Source organism: Lissotriton vulgaris, chromosome 9 (assembly GCF_964263255.1).
Source record: "Lissotriton vulgaris chromosome 9, aLisVul1.2, whole genome shotgun sequence".
In the NCBI taxonomy this organism is placed as follows: Eukaryota; Metazoa; Chordata; class Amphibia; order Caudata; family Salamandridae; genus Lissotriton; species Lissotriton vulgaris.
In genome coordinates this window covers 264,334,691-264,351,024 of record NC_141697.1, presented here as the reverse complement: position 1 = coordinate 264,351,024, position 16,334 = coordinate 264,334,691, and the positions used below count along the sequence as shown (strand labels likewise).

Here is a 16,334-nt window from a genome sequence, read left to right as displayed (position 1 = left end):
TTTAGTGTGCTACTTCGGAAGTTCAATTATTCTGTTGTACATAATTATTTGTCAGGGGCACAAAATGACTGATGGAATTAAATGATCCTAACTTCCTGCGAAACTCTATATTTTTAAGTGCACACAACTGATGAGATGAATAAAATCGTTGTAAAATAGCAATGGTACTGATGGAAGATACATGACAACCAAACAAGGAGATAGCACTATGATATAATAAACTATTGGATTTAGAAGAAGGTATGGATGAATCCACCATGGGTGAATGGAGCTGACCAGCATCAGACAAACATTTAAGAATTATTTGCATGTGATAATACATTATGCCCCACTCAAAGACACAGCTTGTTTCACAATGCACAGGATGTACTACTTGACAAATATGAAATGGGCAACAATGGGGAAAGCAAAAAGATGAAAAGATGGTAGAGTCTAAATCAAAAAAATTGCATACATGTTGCATCATGTCCTTCTGTGACCACATTCTGAAGACATGTGAGTGACAGACTCCACCCAGCAAGTTATTCCAAGGTCTACAGTGGTGAAAGAGCATTTGGTGATCTGAAGCAATAGATCCAGCCTAATAAACGACAGTTGCTTTTAGAAAAGGCAATCATGTATCACCAAGAATTAGGTTAAGCCTAAATCACTCAGGTTCCGTGAGAAAAATAAAAGTAGATTTGATGAAGAGAATAGAGTGTATGCAAAAAAAGGAGGGGGTACCCCCGACTAGAGTTCCTAATTCGGGATACACAAATCGGTTGAAAAAACAAGTAATTAGGAACAAATTTAACTAGTGGACATAAACTGACATCAGACAGTAATGACTATGTCTAAACAACGTGCATGCTACAAAAATATATATTTTATTTTATTGAAAGGTTTCTTTATGGTTAAAAAGCAAACTTTTTTTGTCTCCTCTGTACATGTGATGGTCAATCTACATATACGAAATGCTGTACAGTTTTGCTCATTTCAGTTTTCAATACATTTCATAACACTTCATTGTATGGAGACTGTGTTTGGGGTGCTAGTCAACCTAATCGTTTCAATCTAAAAACATGGCTAAAGGTATGTTTTTTGAGCACGCATATGATTAGGACAATATACTGACACTGATATGTATTATTATCTTCTGTTTGCATAGGTTCATTTGGAAATTTCATGGCTTCCTGATGAAGGCCCTCAGCCGAGACGCGCGTAGTTACCTTTAGCCATGTTTTTAGATTGAAACGATTAGTTTGACTAGCACCCCAAACACAGTCTCCATACAATGAAGTGTTATGAAATGTATTAAAAACTGAAATGAGCAAAACTGTACAGCATTTCGTATATGTAGATTGACCATCACATGTACAGAGGAGACAAAAAAACGTTTGCTTTTTAACCATAAAGAAACCTTTCAATAAAATAAATTATATATTTTTGTACCATGCACGTTGTTTAGACATAGTCATTACTGTCTGATGTCAGTTTATGTCCACTAGTTAAATGTGTTTCTAATTACTTGTTTTTTCAACCGAAGAGAATAGAGTGAACAAATGTAGGGACACAATGTTAAAATTCTCTTACTGAACAGGTCCATAGGCTGGAAGGTACACAGACCATCCAATGATTATATGTCAACCAGAGCTTAAGAATCAAGCTGTTTAGGAGAATTTTGAAACAGCAACTGGCTTGTGTCAACCAACAATATACTACGAGAGGGTAACAAGATAAGACCAAAACAGTATGGTCAAAGTAATCGCCCCTTAATGCTCAGAGTAGAAATATACCCTCAAGAAGAATTGGGATGCCAGAGCTTTGGGGAGCATACATGAGCATGGAATTTATAGAAACGGCATGGCTTGTCAAGACAAATCAACCAATACTTTAACTTCCTCGTTGGGAAGACAGGGAGGGCTGGAATTATTTTGAGCGCCAAATTCTCCCTTGAAGTGTTGTCTTCTAAAAGTGACATGGAAAGGTGTTTTTGGGTAGTAACCAGCTTTTATAGGGGTAGAGGTTTGAAGTTAACTTCCATATAATTCAGTGGCGGCCGGCACGGATCAGGGGTGGCGAGACGGGGAGCTGGAGGAAATGTAAAAAATCAATAAAACTTACCTTAACGTCTCTGCGGCTCTTCAGTCCCTCCTCCGCGTCTGGACTCAGATGGAATAGGAACCAGAAAGCACTTAGGCTGCCCTGACCAACCGGAACGCTGCAATGCAATGTTGTGATTGGTCTGAGTGCCGTTGTTCAGCGCTCGGCCAGGGAATGGGGACCTGGGCATGTTCCCCACGCAGGCTGTACTGTAGCCTGTGTGGAGAACAAGCAAAGTGCACATAAATGTTTGGCCAGCCCGAGAGGGCCTGCCAAGCATTCATGAGCACTTGGAATGGGCAAACCACTCCTCCCCTGCCCTGCTCTGAAAGCAGAGCAGCCCTGCCACCACGGCTGCAAAGCAACAGGAACAAATAAAACGATAATCACAATTCAGTTATTATCATTTAATTTTTCCTTTAGTTAAACTACTTGAAGGGGGTTGGGCGATGCCTCAGCAGAGGAGCCGCCACTGATATAACCTCCCAGATTTGGCCTGGAGGATTTTTAAGATGCGTGTTAGAATACATAGCACACCACTTTGCACAATGCTGACCTTAGATTTCCATTTTCCTGTAGGATCTTCAGTAAGTTAACTGGCAGAGCCTCTTTCAGAAAGCATTCACTCTGGTCCTGTTTTTCTGTCAGCGAACTGTGGGATTTAGTCTTTGATACATTATCTTGTGAAGCTGTTTCTTGTGTATGCTGTGCTGCTCTTCCTGGTTCTTTTGGGATGGTGGGAATGCAAGACGTTGCCTCAGATTCGTCATTATCTTCTTCTTCTCCTATGTCCTCTTCTTCCTCGATCTGAAGCTCAACTTTGCGGGGTGCAAGAGTGGATTTTGAGGTGCCTGGAAAAGAAAAGCATGAATGAAGCATTTTTGAGGACCTGTCTCGAGGCAGAGCTGCTTGGGCCTTTTGGAGAATTAATGTTATGGTCTAACGAAGTATTCACACTGTGTGCACTTGTAATGATATTGTGAAATTAAATTAATAAAAATAGAAAACATGGTGCTGGATGCCTCCAAAGAAGGCAGTTGTTCACTCGCCTCTGTCTGAGCATTTTATCAAGTAGCAGTCTTCCACCGTCTATTACGTATCATAGGTATGAGTGATGGATACTTAGAGAGATGGTGCTGCTGATACGCACTAGTTCTCATGGTGCAAAAAGTTATAGGAATTCTGAGCAAGATAAAGCTACCAGAGCAAGATTACAACCTACAACGAATACCATCAGTGCTAGTGGCACTGTTGTCGCTCCCCAACAACTACAAGTTTGAACCTTTTCAACCTTCAAACAAGTCACTGTCTGTACTATTGCTTCCAAGGTACACCTATTCATCAGAGAAAGTCTAAAGTTTCAACAAGCAATTTAAAACTAATAAAATCTAAATTTTATTAAATGTATATGTAATCACAGGCACTAGGAATGAGATATAAATCTCACTTACAAATCTTAGCTGGAGTGCAGCTTAATATAGAAAGTTACGACTTGGGGTGTTGTTTGGCATAGAGTGTTTAAAAATGGCACAGCAAGTATTCCTCCATGGTATGGGATGGATTCATCAGTGCGGTGGCAGGGGATTCTTCAGGGCAGTCAGAAGACCAGGGGTTCTGCATGTGGTTCCCAACAAAGGACATTTTCTGTGTGGTGTGCCAAGGAGGAGGGAAGATTTTGCTGTGATTTTAGCCAGAGCGGTTCTTCAGTATGATCTGCAAGGGTTGTGTAGTGAGCCCAGGGGCTTTGGAGTGGGGTGGGCCAGGTTTTTCTCTTTATCATGACACATGGCTTTGGAGTGCCACATAGCTATATTTAATGTGGAGTGCCGCAGCAATTTTGAACAAGTGTTCTTGTGTGGTGAACCACAAAATTCTTTAGTATTGTGCTCCAATGGTTTTGAAAGTGTCATGTCTCACAGGATTCTTGAGTGCCGTCTGCTGCAAGATACTTTATTGAGGTGTGATACAGAGTTGATGAGTGAGCCACAAGGTTCCGGAGTTTGGTATGTCACAGTTGCATTGTAGAAAGTAAGGTTAAGGCATATCGCCTGCAAACAATCTGTGGGACCCACCTGTCTTATGTGATTGCCTGCCAGCCCAGTAAGAATTGATGGATTCTGCCTCCCAAGGGGTTGCTGTGTCCCTGTAAGGGCATTCTAAATAGGCTTAGTAGTTGAGGCTGCAGGGTGAGGTGGTATACAAGGCGGTAAACAGACCTTGGCTGCAGGGGAGGTGGACACTTCGGTTTCTAATGCAAAACTGTTGGGTTCCCTGTGGGGGCTGGACAGGCTGGCAGGATGGAACTTCTCAGCCAAAGCCACCAAAGCAGTAATGGAACTGTTGCTGTTGGTGAGGTGGGTGGGCACGAAGGCCCAGAGAGCGTGTGGTAGCCTACTCTCCGTAAAACGCTTGAGGGCGGAATCCAGTTTGTCCGCAAACAGGTGAGTCCCATCAAAGGGCATGTCCATCAGGGAGGACTGGACATTGCAGGAGAACCCAGTTGATTGCAACTACGCATGACAGTAAATGGCAACATTGGTGCCTATGGCCTACCCGATGGAATCAATGGTGTCCAAACCACAATGAATCATGCACTTGGTGGCATCACAACCATTTTGAACCAGGTTGACTCACCTGACAGAGCTCAGTCTTATGGTCTTCAGGCATATCAGGAGGCCTTTGCCACCAAATCCCAAAGGACTTGCGAGTAGTGACCATCAAACAGCTGGCATTAACAAAGCGGAGGGCTAAGCTAGTAGAGGAAGACATTTTTGTTGAATGTTTCAATTTGCTTAGGGGGAGAAGTAGGAAACGTGTGGGTTTAGAGTGGCTGGTGGAAGCTTGCACCACAAGGCTTTCTGGTGAGGGGTACTGCAAACGAAAAGCCGGGTCACCTGAAGCAGAGCAATGGCCCCTAGCAAATTGTCGATTGGCCTGTGGGTCACAGCACAGATTGGTCTAAGCTCCCAGTGAGGTATCCATCGGTGCCTCATTGAAAGGAAGAATGGGCTCCAAAGATGTCTGCCCTGGTTCAATGACCTCAGTGAAAACATTTGTCTTAACCTCCAAGATAGGTATCTAGCGGTCAAGAACTTCGACCACCCTAAGCATCACCATGGAATAGGAAGCAGATTTCTCTGTGTCTGGTCCAGGAGGAGGTATAGAGGCCTCTAGCCTCCTCTAAGTCCTCGTACCATACCAATTGTCATTCTGGTAGGGCTGAGCAAACTCATCACCTGGGTCACAGTCATTATCTGAATCTGTCCCAAAAAGGAGAGCAGAGAGTGCTGTCTTCCCTGTGACTCAGTATGACTTCAGTCAAGGACGTACCGACGTCGGACAGAACAATCGGGCCGCCTCCTCTGAAATCGTTGAAGTTGGTATCAGCGTCGACATGTCTAGGGCCAGCATGGATCATGGCGCCAGAAGCGGGGTCAGGACAACAGACTGATGCAAGACAGTATCAGAAGGTCCCACTAACTCTGAGGATGAACCTGCCGGTGGTATCCCAGGTGGCGGGTCTCTCAGCTCATTGAGAGCAGAACTCCTCTTTCTGATGCGGCATGGCTGAAGGCTGACTTTGGGAGCAAGATTGAGAAGGGTGGCGCTGATCCGGCTCAGCTAGACATTTGCTTACGACAGTCCTTACAAGGGTTAAAGTCTGTTGTTTTTGTGGTGACATAGCTTATGCATTAAAGACATTTTCGAGGTACCATCTTTGAGAGATATGAAGAGACTCTGGAATCGTGTCTAGAGGCAAGGACAGAAAGGAACTGACACCAGGCATGCACAATGGTGCTTATATAGGCTCCGCAAGTATTTCGCGTTGCATCAGTGCAGAGCCGCACGGTGCCACCTTCCTGCATGCAGAGGTCCTGCTGAAGCATTGTTGGATTCGTGTCTGGGGAATATATAAAAGGTGAGGAATATGTGGCTAGAAGTCTCTAACAGAATAAAAGCTACTTAGTATTTTGGGGCTTTTCAAACCTTTCATTAACTATTTTCGAGTAAAGTGCAATTACAACATTATTGATTTCCATTTTAAGAGTACTTTGATATATATATATGCACTTTCTCCTTTTGAGAGAAGCTGGCGGAGAGTGTCTCTAAAATCCATTAAACTGAAAAAGAAATAGCCTTCTGTACATAAATACAAAGTATATTAAAAATGTTCTCTATCCATCTGAAAATGTATTACATTTTAGGGAGTTTTGTTACCAGTTGCCATATGAAGGCAAGTGTGATTCCACTGTTATCTTTTTCCTTTATAAAAAAAAAAGACATTGCATCAAGACACAATTGAAACTTACTTTCAGATTTACGAAAAGGGATAGAAGTTCAGTATGTCTAAGATCCAGGCAAAAAGGACCATACAACTGCTTGAGTCAAAGTTCTAATTCCACTCAAAACACAATTACTGTAGCTTAGCGGCATCGCAAAGTTTAGACAGTCTGCTCTTTGCACGAACAGTCGGAAATATATATGTTTTCGTATGTAACAAAGCATTACACAAACACTCTTCAACCCATACAAGTTTTTAAAATGTTGTCAAACGATATATTATGAATGCCTTATCATGAAAATGAAGGACCACCATAGACCCTACGCCCTCACACCTAGGCAAAAATATGCCTCACTTGCTAAACAATGCATCATGCCTTTTAAGTCCATTAATGTGGCATTGGGCCGCACCATCTAATACTATAGAAAGGTAACACTTGTCTTACTATAAGATATCTTTTGTTCGAGTTTAGGTATTAGCCTGTGTAGATATTTATCCCAAGAGAATAGTATGTAAGACAAATGATTAAAAAAATTGACAATACACATTTCTAATATTAACCTACTGTAAGGTCACACACCAATGTCTGATCCTGCATATACATCATGCAGCAATACAAGGCAAAAAGCATGACTTTTCCTTGTGTAGTGACCGTATTTTTGGCTCTATTTCTGAGTGATGGTGACTTTAAGCTTGCTACCATCCTGGATCTTTATTCTTGGCTTGTGTTGGTCCTTTTCTGGCCTTTTTCCAGACCTAGAAGCATAAACTATAGGATAGCTGCTTTATATGATGATAGATCCCTTATTCTTGACTCTAATCCATATATTGCCTATTGGCTTTGAAATAATTATGTGTCCTTTCATCATCCTACCTATAGTAGAGGGTGGATCCTGTAGTCCTGACTTTATATTACATATTGGTATGGTTTGTGTATGTACTCTGACAGAGCTAAGTGTTATTTTATCCTTCTCAGGCCTAAAAGGCCCAGAACTAGAGAGACTCCATTTTGCTTTCTGTCCCTGCAGACTGAGATGCTTGCAGGGTAAAGGTGATGTTTTAGTTATGAGGTGTTGTTCACTTGGAGAGAACCGGTCTGGGCCAGCCCTTATCGGTAGGCTGTATTATTCTTTGTGTCGAAGACACCACAAAAGGCCGGCCGGCTGGGTGTGTGTCCTTGACGTGGAGTGGTGCAGAGATCTGAAGGGCGGCAGGCTGATGGCTGGAACTTTCCATGAGGAGAGAGCATTCCATATTAGTGAAGTGCAGAGGCGGAGTCAGTCAGTTGAGTTGGAGCAGAGGAGAGAAGAAGACAGTCGATGCTTGGAACAGAGAGAAGTCAGTTTGGCAGTTTGGGAGTGAAAGAGTTGGAGCCAGGGAGAGAAGAAGAGACAGTCGATGCTTGGAACAGAGAGAAGACAGGCAGACAGTCAGTGAGTTGGAACCAGAGAGAGAAGTCAGAAGCAGTTGTGAGCAGATGGTGTTTTGAACAGAGAGAAGTGAGATGATGTTTGGAACTGAAGGAAGCAGTCAGAAGCAGTTACTTATCAGAAGGAGTTGTGATCAGCTGGAGTCTGAAGTGATGCCTTTTGGAAGAGACTGAAGTCATATCGTGGATTAGTCTGTGGGAGCAGCTGGAGTGAATTGGACATTGGAGCTGAGATAATCAGACAGAGTGAAGAAGCTAGTGGAGCGAACGGTTATCAGAGCGGCAGAAACTATTAGGCTGAAGCTGGAAGGTGGAGAGAGTTTGTGGGGGAGAGGAATCCAGTGCAGAGTGATCAGCGCAGATGCGTGTCCAAGAGTGCAGGGGAGGATCTGAGACGAGCTAAGGCACAGACGAGAGAGGAACCCAGATGACAGCTAGAGCAAGACTTCATACTAATAAGGTGATACCTTTCCTGTAATATAGTTTGCTTTACATTTAAACATTAACCTTGTCCTTACTGTATTGCTAATCCTCTTTCTTTCAGCGGTGTGCAGTATAATCCATTCCCTCTTTAGCTATTTACAGTCAATTACATGTGGATGTATTATAGTAACAAAGCTTTACAGAGACCTCGCAGATCTGTGTTTGTGTCTATTCTCCTTTTACTCTTCAGGCTATGTGTTATAGTGCAGTATTATATTGTTATTGTTAATAAAGATACCCCAGTTCTTAGTGAACCAGTGTATGACTTATTCTTATACAGTAAAGGTAACCTTTTCTTCTAGTCAGGTGTCATTGCACGAACGGAAGCGACCCCCGATCAGGTAAGTGATAACTGAGTAATTAGGGAGAGAGGAGCCCTTGAGCTAGACAATAAGTTGTACACCATCTAATTCGGCCTTTATTCATAATATTGTAGTATTGTATCTCTAGTGGATAATGAGAGATTTCCCAATAAGAGCTAAAGGTATTCATAGGAAAGTGATCGTCGTTGTAAGGCGGCGTTAATGAGAGCACCAGGGGGGACACTGGTGTGTAATGAGATCGCCTCTAGGGAAAGTGGCGTTAATGAGAGCACCAGGGAGGACACTGGTGTGTAATGAGATTGCTGCTAGAGAGAGTGGCATTAGTGAGAGCACTGATTGTGGTCAGTGTGTATACCCACAGGATTGTGGCTTGTGTATGTATGAAATATAGAGAGCACCAGGGGGGACACTGGTGTTTATACCCACAAGATTGTGGCTTGTTTAATGAGAGCACTGGTTGCGGTCAGTGTGTAATGGTAAGTAATCAGAACTGCCCCAGGGTAGATTAGTCTGGGTCTGAGTTGCCGCGAGACTATAAGGTATGAGTGTGGTGTAGGGCATGGACGTCCTTAGTAATCAGTGAGTATTCCTAGTAATCCCTATAGATTTAGTGGTGTTTCTGATGATATGAGCTTGTATATTGCTAATTCCCCATCCTCAAGTAGGTTCCCAGGTGCCTGGATAGATGGGTCCTGAGGAGGGAGGTGATTGCGTTTCGGCTGGGTTGGTGGTGTCTTGGTGAGCTGATCCTATCTGGTCCGAAAATCCGGTCGTTACACCTTCATGGGTCTTTATTTAAGGTGTACACAAACCACCCTCAGTTCCCCAAGACACCCTATTAAACTATGTTTTAATATTAGAAAGTATTCAGAGTACGAGACTGCTTGTGAGCATACAAGAACGAATAAAATGGTGGATGGGTATTCGAATATGTCAGCAAAAAGCACAATTAGTAGTTTCCCAGTTGCACTCATAGAGAAAGGTCCTTTGGGAAGTAACAGCAGCACAACAGGTTCAAGAACAATAATCCATTTGAACTGGTGCTACAACCTTTCTGTTCCAGGGAGGGGCTGCTAATAATAAACAATAAAATAAACAAATAAAAAACGTTTCCTATGGAATAAATTGCCACTGAGAGGCCTTTCTATACCTCTGCGTTGCACCAGTCCTGGTCTAGGCTTTCCATGACGCCGACGACGCTTGCGCACTTCAAGGGATAGGAGTTTCCGTTCATAAAGTGCTGCATGCAATTTGATCTCTGAATAGGAAGAAGAGATTCCAAACTCCATGCCACCATCTCGCAATGATCTAGAAACACAAAGCAATGGTCAATCTCACAACAAAGTCTATTGCATTATGTATGTACTCATTGTGGATATGACATATATCTGTATCATCAGCACAGTTAATGATCCTTCAATTACGTTGTTGGTCTTTTACATTCAATTTTGATAGCCCTTGGGTAAGGCAGGTTATTCTGTTTTAAATTACTTGGTGCAGATTTTGAACTGAGTCATGAACTTCCCTACTGGAGTCCTGATCATCCGAAACAGAATCACAATTCCACAATATGAGGTACATCCTACAAACTGAGGATTCAACCTACGAACTCAAGAACCAAACTAAACACTAAGAGTCTGATTCACAAATGGCCTACATACTTGTGGCAGAGGGCGGGCAACCGAGGTGGGGTCTCTGTACCCATTGCGGGGCCCTCGCCTCGAGTGTGGCCCCTCCACGCCACATCTGTAGGGCTTCTACTGCGAGTGCGGAGGATCTTTTTGAATTGGACCCTTAAATGCCGTCTCACAAACTAGGAAGAGCTATCCTTCAAATGGAGGCATCATCCTATAAACTAGGGTTCTATTTAACAAACTGATGGACCTCCCCACACCCGTATGATGTTTGCTATAATGTAAGGAAGCATCCTAAACACTGAGAAACCATCTTACAAACTGACGAACGATCCTACAGACTGAGAAACTGGGGAACGATTACAAACCTAGGTCCCATCCTGCAAAACAAGGGCCTAATCCTGCAAACTGATGGCCAATCTTACAAAACGAGGGGCAATCCTACAAACTGAAAGCTAATCCTATATTACATCAGTTGTACAAAGTACGGGCAATTATACAAACTGAAGGACAGTTAGATAAACTAAGGGATGATCCTAAAAAAATAAGTGACAACGCCATAAAATGAGAGACTACCCAAAAAATTGTAACTCACTACCCCAAATTCATTCCTACTTCCAAAGAGTAAAAGATGACGCAGCATAGTAAAACATAATCCTCTAACGTGAGGAAAAATATGACATCTCTCTCTTATGTGGATACTTTTATATAACCCCTGTTTCCTCATCTTTAGAATATCCCACTGCGCCTGACCTGATCCAGAAGATTTTTCAGCATAGTACCAGTGTACCGGTAGGCCGGATTGTGCCATTCCACGTTAACCCTGTTCCAGCCTGAAGTGACGGCTGGAGCAGCATATAAGTGCCACCCAGTGGAGTGGTGTGGCTCACTGGTTAGAGGCGGCAGACCCGGAAGCAGAGGACGACCCGGGACCAGGGTTCAATCCCCGACGTGGCAGGGTCGTGAACCAGGGTCAGCGGACTCGATAATTCTCGCCTCGGTGCCTACTCTAACCAGGGATCACACTAGGCAACTCTGGGCATTACGTGACATTTCAGGGGGCATTACGTGACATTTCACGGGTTCAGGGGTCCAAAGGACCCCCCCCTGCACCCCTGAAATGTCACGAAGTACATTTTACTCACACACATGTCACAAGGGCATGTGTGTGTGTAAAATGTAAGTTTCAAAAATGCATTTATTTGCATTTTTGAAACTTTTCCCAAATTACCATGAAGGTGTACTTCATGGTAATTTTTCCCTTCAAAATTGCGAATTCGCTAAATAAAATAAATCATGCATAGCATTTAAGAAATCGCAAAATTTGCGATTTCTTAAATGCGATCGCAATTTGAGAAATCGCAAAAAGTTGCGATTTCTTAAATTGCGATAAATGTAAAATTAATGATGCATCCCAAAAAGTGTTTTTGAAATCGCAAACGGCCGAATTTTGCGATTCGCACCGTTTGCGATTCCAAAATCGCTTGATGCATGTGCCCGTAAGCCTTTGAGAAATCACATTACAATCAGGGATTTAACCCCTTGGCTGCTGGGGCTATTCCCTTGCTCTACTGGGGCGCGGGGGGCGCACACAGCACCCCAATGCTCATGACGAGCTCAGCTCGTCATGAGCCACGGTGCTCCGGTGCTCATGACGAGCTGAGCTCGTCACGACCACGCCCGTTTAATGGAATGCTCAGCACAGCAGGGGAATTAGCCCAGCGTGCAAGTGTTCCACGGGCCATGACAAGCTCAACTTGTCATGAGCACCGGAGCACCGTGGCTCATGACGAGCTCAGCTCGTCATGAGCATGGGAGGGGTTAAAAAAGGAGAATTGGTCCAGTAAATAAAAAATGATGCCAAAAGAGCTAACTAATAACCTTTAGCAGTGCTCACTGCAAGCCCTTACAGGGCCAAATTATAAAACAAACAGAAATACATTGATTGTTTGGCCTGTAATGTGTCCTTATTCAGGGTACCACACCAAGTCACAAACTTGTCCCAACATCGAGCATTAATAGACTTTTCTGAAGCATGCCTAGCGCAAGAATGACATCCAAAACTTCAGAAGATGAAATGCGGTCATCTGCCACTGCTCAATCTGAAAGCATGGCGACGTGCATGCCAGGTTGCATGACTATGCCCTGCTGCAACTACAGAAAATCAATAGGCACTCATCAGAGAACAAATGCACATGCCCGGAGGTTCCAGGTACCACACTTTCCTGGTCCGAAGATGTGAGAAGTTGGCCTGGCATATGATGTCCACTATTCTAGTGGGCACCTTGCACCAGTCCAAATGACCCTTATTGATGGTAGGTTTAAAGTCAACCTTTATAGAAAGCTATCCTAGTGGTAGCTGTGGAGAGCAGCCTTCAGGCTAAGACTTAGAGGCGAGTTAAGCAAGTTGTTTTACCAGTTATAATCTCTTGAATGATCAAATGAAAGTTCAAGTTCAAGTTCTGGAATTTGTATAGCGCACTACTCACCCAGAGGGTCTCAAGGCGCTTGGGGGAGGGGTGCATTATTTATCGAATAACCAGGTTTTAAGTTCCTTTCTGAAGGGAATGTGGTTCTGTGTGAGGCGGAGGTGAGAGGGGAGAGAATTCCAGGTCTTGGCCGCCAGGTAGGAAAAGGATCTTCCTCCCATGGTGGATCTGTGGATGCGCGGAACTGCGGCGAGGGCTTGATTGGAGGATCTTAGTTGGCGGGTGGGTGTGTAGAAGGACAGTCGTGTGTTGAGGCATTCTGGTCCTAGTTTGTAGAGAGCCTTGTGAGCGTGGGTGAGGAGGCGGAACGTTATTCTCTTGTTAACGGGAAGCCAGTGGAGGTCTTTCAGGTGAGCGGTAATGTGAGCTTGGCGAGGGATGTCCAATATGAGTCTGGCTGATGCGTTTTGGATGCGTTGGAGTTTTTTCTGTAGTTTGGCTGTGGTTCCGGCGTAGAGGGTGTTTCCATAGTCCAGTCGGCTGGTGACCAGTGCGTGGGTAACAGTCTTTCTTGTTTCGGTGGGTATCAAACGGAAGATTTTTTTGAGCATACGAAGTACGTTGAAACAGGAGGATGAGACGGCGTTGACTTGTCTGGTCATCGAGAGGGAGGAGTCTAGGATGAAGCCTAGGTTGCGTGCGTGGTCTGTGGGTATGGGTGCTGTGCCCAGGGCCGATGGCCACCATGAGTCGTCCCAGGGAGAGGGGGATGATCCTAGGATGAGGACTTTTGTTTTGTCTGAGTTAAGTTTTAGGCGGCTGTTTTTCATCCATTCGGCAACTTCTTTCATACCTTCGTGAAGATTGGTTTTGGCAGTGTTAGGGTCTTTGGTGAGGGAAAGGATCAGTTGTGTGTCGTCAGCGTAGGAGATGATGTTGAGGTTGTGTTGTCGCGCGATGGATGCGAGGGGGCTCATGTAAACATTGAAGAGGGTGGGACTAAGTGATGATCCTTGTGGTACTCCGCAGATGACTTCGGTACTCTCTGATTTGAATGGGGGGAGTCGGACTCTCTGGGTTCTCCCGGCGAGGAACGAGATGATCCAGTCCAAGGCTTTTCCTTGTATGCCGATGTTGCTGAGGCGTTGTATGAGGGTGCTATGGTAGACTGTGTCGAAGGCGGCGGAGAGGTCGAGTAGGATGAGGGCAACTGTTTCTCCGTTGTCCAGTAGCGTTCGGATGTCGTCTGTCGCTGCGATGAGGGCGGTTTCGGTGCTGTGTTTGGCTCGAAATCCGGACTGTGAAGTGTCGAGGGAGTTGTTGGATTCAAGGAAGGCGGCGAGCTGGCTATTGACGGCTTTCTCAATGACTTTGGCAGGGAATGGGAGGAGGGAGATGGGGCAGTAGTTCTTGAGTTCAGAAGGGTCTGCTGTGGGTTTCTTCAGGAGGGCGCTGAGTTCGGTGTGTTTCCAGCTTTCTGGGAAGGTAGCGGAGTTGAAGGAGCAGTTGATGACATTGCGGAGATGGGGTGCGATGATGGAGTCTGCTTTGTTGAAGATGTGGTGGGGACAGGGGTCGGTTGGTGAACCTGAATGGATGGAATTCATTAGGCCGATGGTGTCTTCAGTGGTGATTGGGTTCCAGGCGCTAAGGTTGTTAGAGGGCAGTTTAGGTTCGGAGGTGGGTGGAGTGGACTGTTCTTTGAAAATGTTCTCAAACCTGTTATGTATGTCGGCAATTTTGTTGTAGAAGAAAGAGGATAGCGAATTGCAGAGGTCTTGGGAGGGAGTAATGTCGTTTGAGGCTGCGGTGGGGTTGGTAAATTCTTTGACGATGTTGAATAGTTCCTTGCTGTTGTGGGCGTTGTTGTCGAGTCGATCCTTGAATGCTGATTTTTTGGTGGATCGGATCAATTGGTGGTGTTTGCGGGTGGCTGTCTTGAAGGTGGTCAGGTTGTCAGTGGTTGGTTTTTTTCTCCATGTTTTCTCGAGAGTACGGCATAGTTTCTTGGATTTCTTAAGGTCTTCGTTGAACCAGAGGGCATTTTTGCTACCCTGTTTGGTTTGGTGGTTTTTCAAGGGTGCTAACTCGTCAACGCTGTGAGTGATCCATTGTTTGAGTATGGTGGCAGCTTGGTTTGGGTCCGATGAGAGGGCGGGAGGGTTTTGGTTGAGCGATGTGAGGAGTTGGTCGGTGGTGATTTTGTTCCAGTTTCTTCGCGGAATAGGTTGTGGGGGGTTTTTGGTCGAGGTAGTTTTGTAGCTGAAGTGAACACAGCTGTGGTCCGTCCAATGGAGGGCTGTGATGTGATCGAAGGAGATGTGCTTGCTGGAGGTGAAGATTGGGTCAAGCGTATGTCCGGCTACATGGGTGGGGGTGTCAACAAGTTGTTTGAGTCCGAGATTGGCCAGGTTGTCCAGAAGGGTGGTGGTATTGCTGTCGTTTTTCTTTTCCAGGTGGAAGTTGAGGTCTCCCAGTAAAATGTAGTTCTCGGAGGTGAGGGCATGTGGGCTGATGAAGTCAGTGATGTCTTCGCAAAATTGTTTACGGGTTCCTGGTGGTCTGTAGATGAGGGTGCCTCTAAGTGTGGTCCTGGGGTTGGTGTGGATCCGGAAGTGGAGGTGTTCGGCGGTTGCAAGGTTATCGTCGAAGCTGGTCGTGATTTTGATGGTGTTCTTGTGAACGATGGCGATGCCTCCTCCTGTTTGGTTGGTGCGGTCTTTTCGGATGATCTTGTAGGCGTCCGGGATGGCTATGGCGATGTCGGGGGCTGATGAGGCGTTCATCCAGGTTTCTGTAAGGAAGGCGATGTCCGGTGAAGCAGTGTCGAGTCGGTCCCAGAGTTCAGTGGCGTGTCTGTGGACCGAGCGGGTGTTCAGCAGGATGCACTGCAGTTGGTTAGAGTCGGAGCTGTGTTTGGAGTGAGTGGGATTGGTGTGGGTCTTGATGCAGGCGAACTTGCAGGAGTGGCAAGCGAAGGGACCGTGGGTACATCCTGGGGCAGCTTCGCAGCATTGTGGTGTGCGTTCGGGGTTAAGGGCTAGGAGGGTGGCGGCGCCATACGTTATGCGGGGGGAGTGCAGTTTGCGAGGGCCAGGGGGTCTGGCGCTGGGCGCGGTCCAGGCGCGGACGGGCGTAGACGGGCTTACCTTTGGCGCACCTTCGGCGCGCATGGGGCGCGTCCGCTGCGCGTGAACGCTGCGCGTAAATACATCTGACATATGTGGATAGTGGAGGGGCGGGGCGAGGGAGGGTCAGCTGGGAGGCGGGAGCTGGGTGGAGGCGCGGGCTGGAAGGCACAAACAAACAAGATGGCAGCAAAACAAACTAAACAGGACGAGATTGGGGTGGGCAGAGGCGCAGGCACAGATAAGCACAGGCGCTACAGTATGCAGCAGCACACTTTGATTGGCACGATGTGGGCTGTGCAGAAAATCGCGTAACGCTAAATTAGGCAATGCGGTAAGATCAGCTCAAGACACTCAATGTGGTGCGAGCGCAATCACCAATGCGATATTAGCACGAGACCAAACAATGCAGTGCGAGCGCAATTAATAATATAATATTAGCACCAGATAATCAAATTCAGAGATAGCGCTACAATACCAGTTACTGGAGGCAGGGAGCTGGGGGAGCGACCGTTTCTGACGAAGTCACATCTCTGGAGCTGAC

The 16,334-nt window shown here is 45.5% G+C and overlaps 1 protein-coding gene and 1 long non-coding RNA gene across 6 annotated transcripts in view; one reads left to right on the top strand and one right to left on the bottom strand.

Moving 5' to 3' along the window:
* TTLL5 (tubulin tyrosine ligase like 5) overlaps positions 1–16,334 on the bottom strand; it is a 1,386,223-nt gene that overhangs the window by 865,922 nt on the left and 503,967 nt on the right. For all 5 annotated transcript variants that reach the window (XM_086937525.1, XM_086937527.1, XM_086937530.1 and 2 more), the window contains 2 exons: positions 9,750–9,907; positions 2,639–2,933 (listed from right to left, as the gene is read on the bottom strand). In XM_086937525.1, the coding sequence (XP_086793651.1) occupies positions 2,639–2,933; positions 9,750–9,907 (453 nt within the window). The remainder of the gene's footprint in view (positions 1–2,638; positions 2,934–9,749; positions 9,908–16,334) is intronic.
* The window catches only part of LOC147689977 (uncharacterized), a 315,487-nt gene that overhangs the window by 124,117 nt on the left and 175,036 nt on the right, over positions 1–16,334 (top strand). The window lies entirely within an intron of this gene.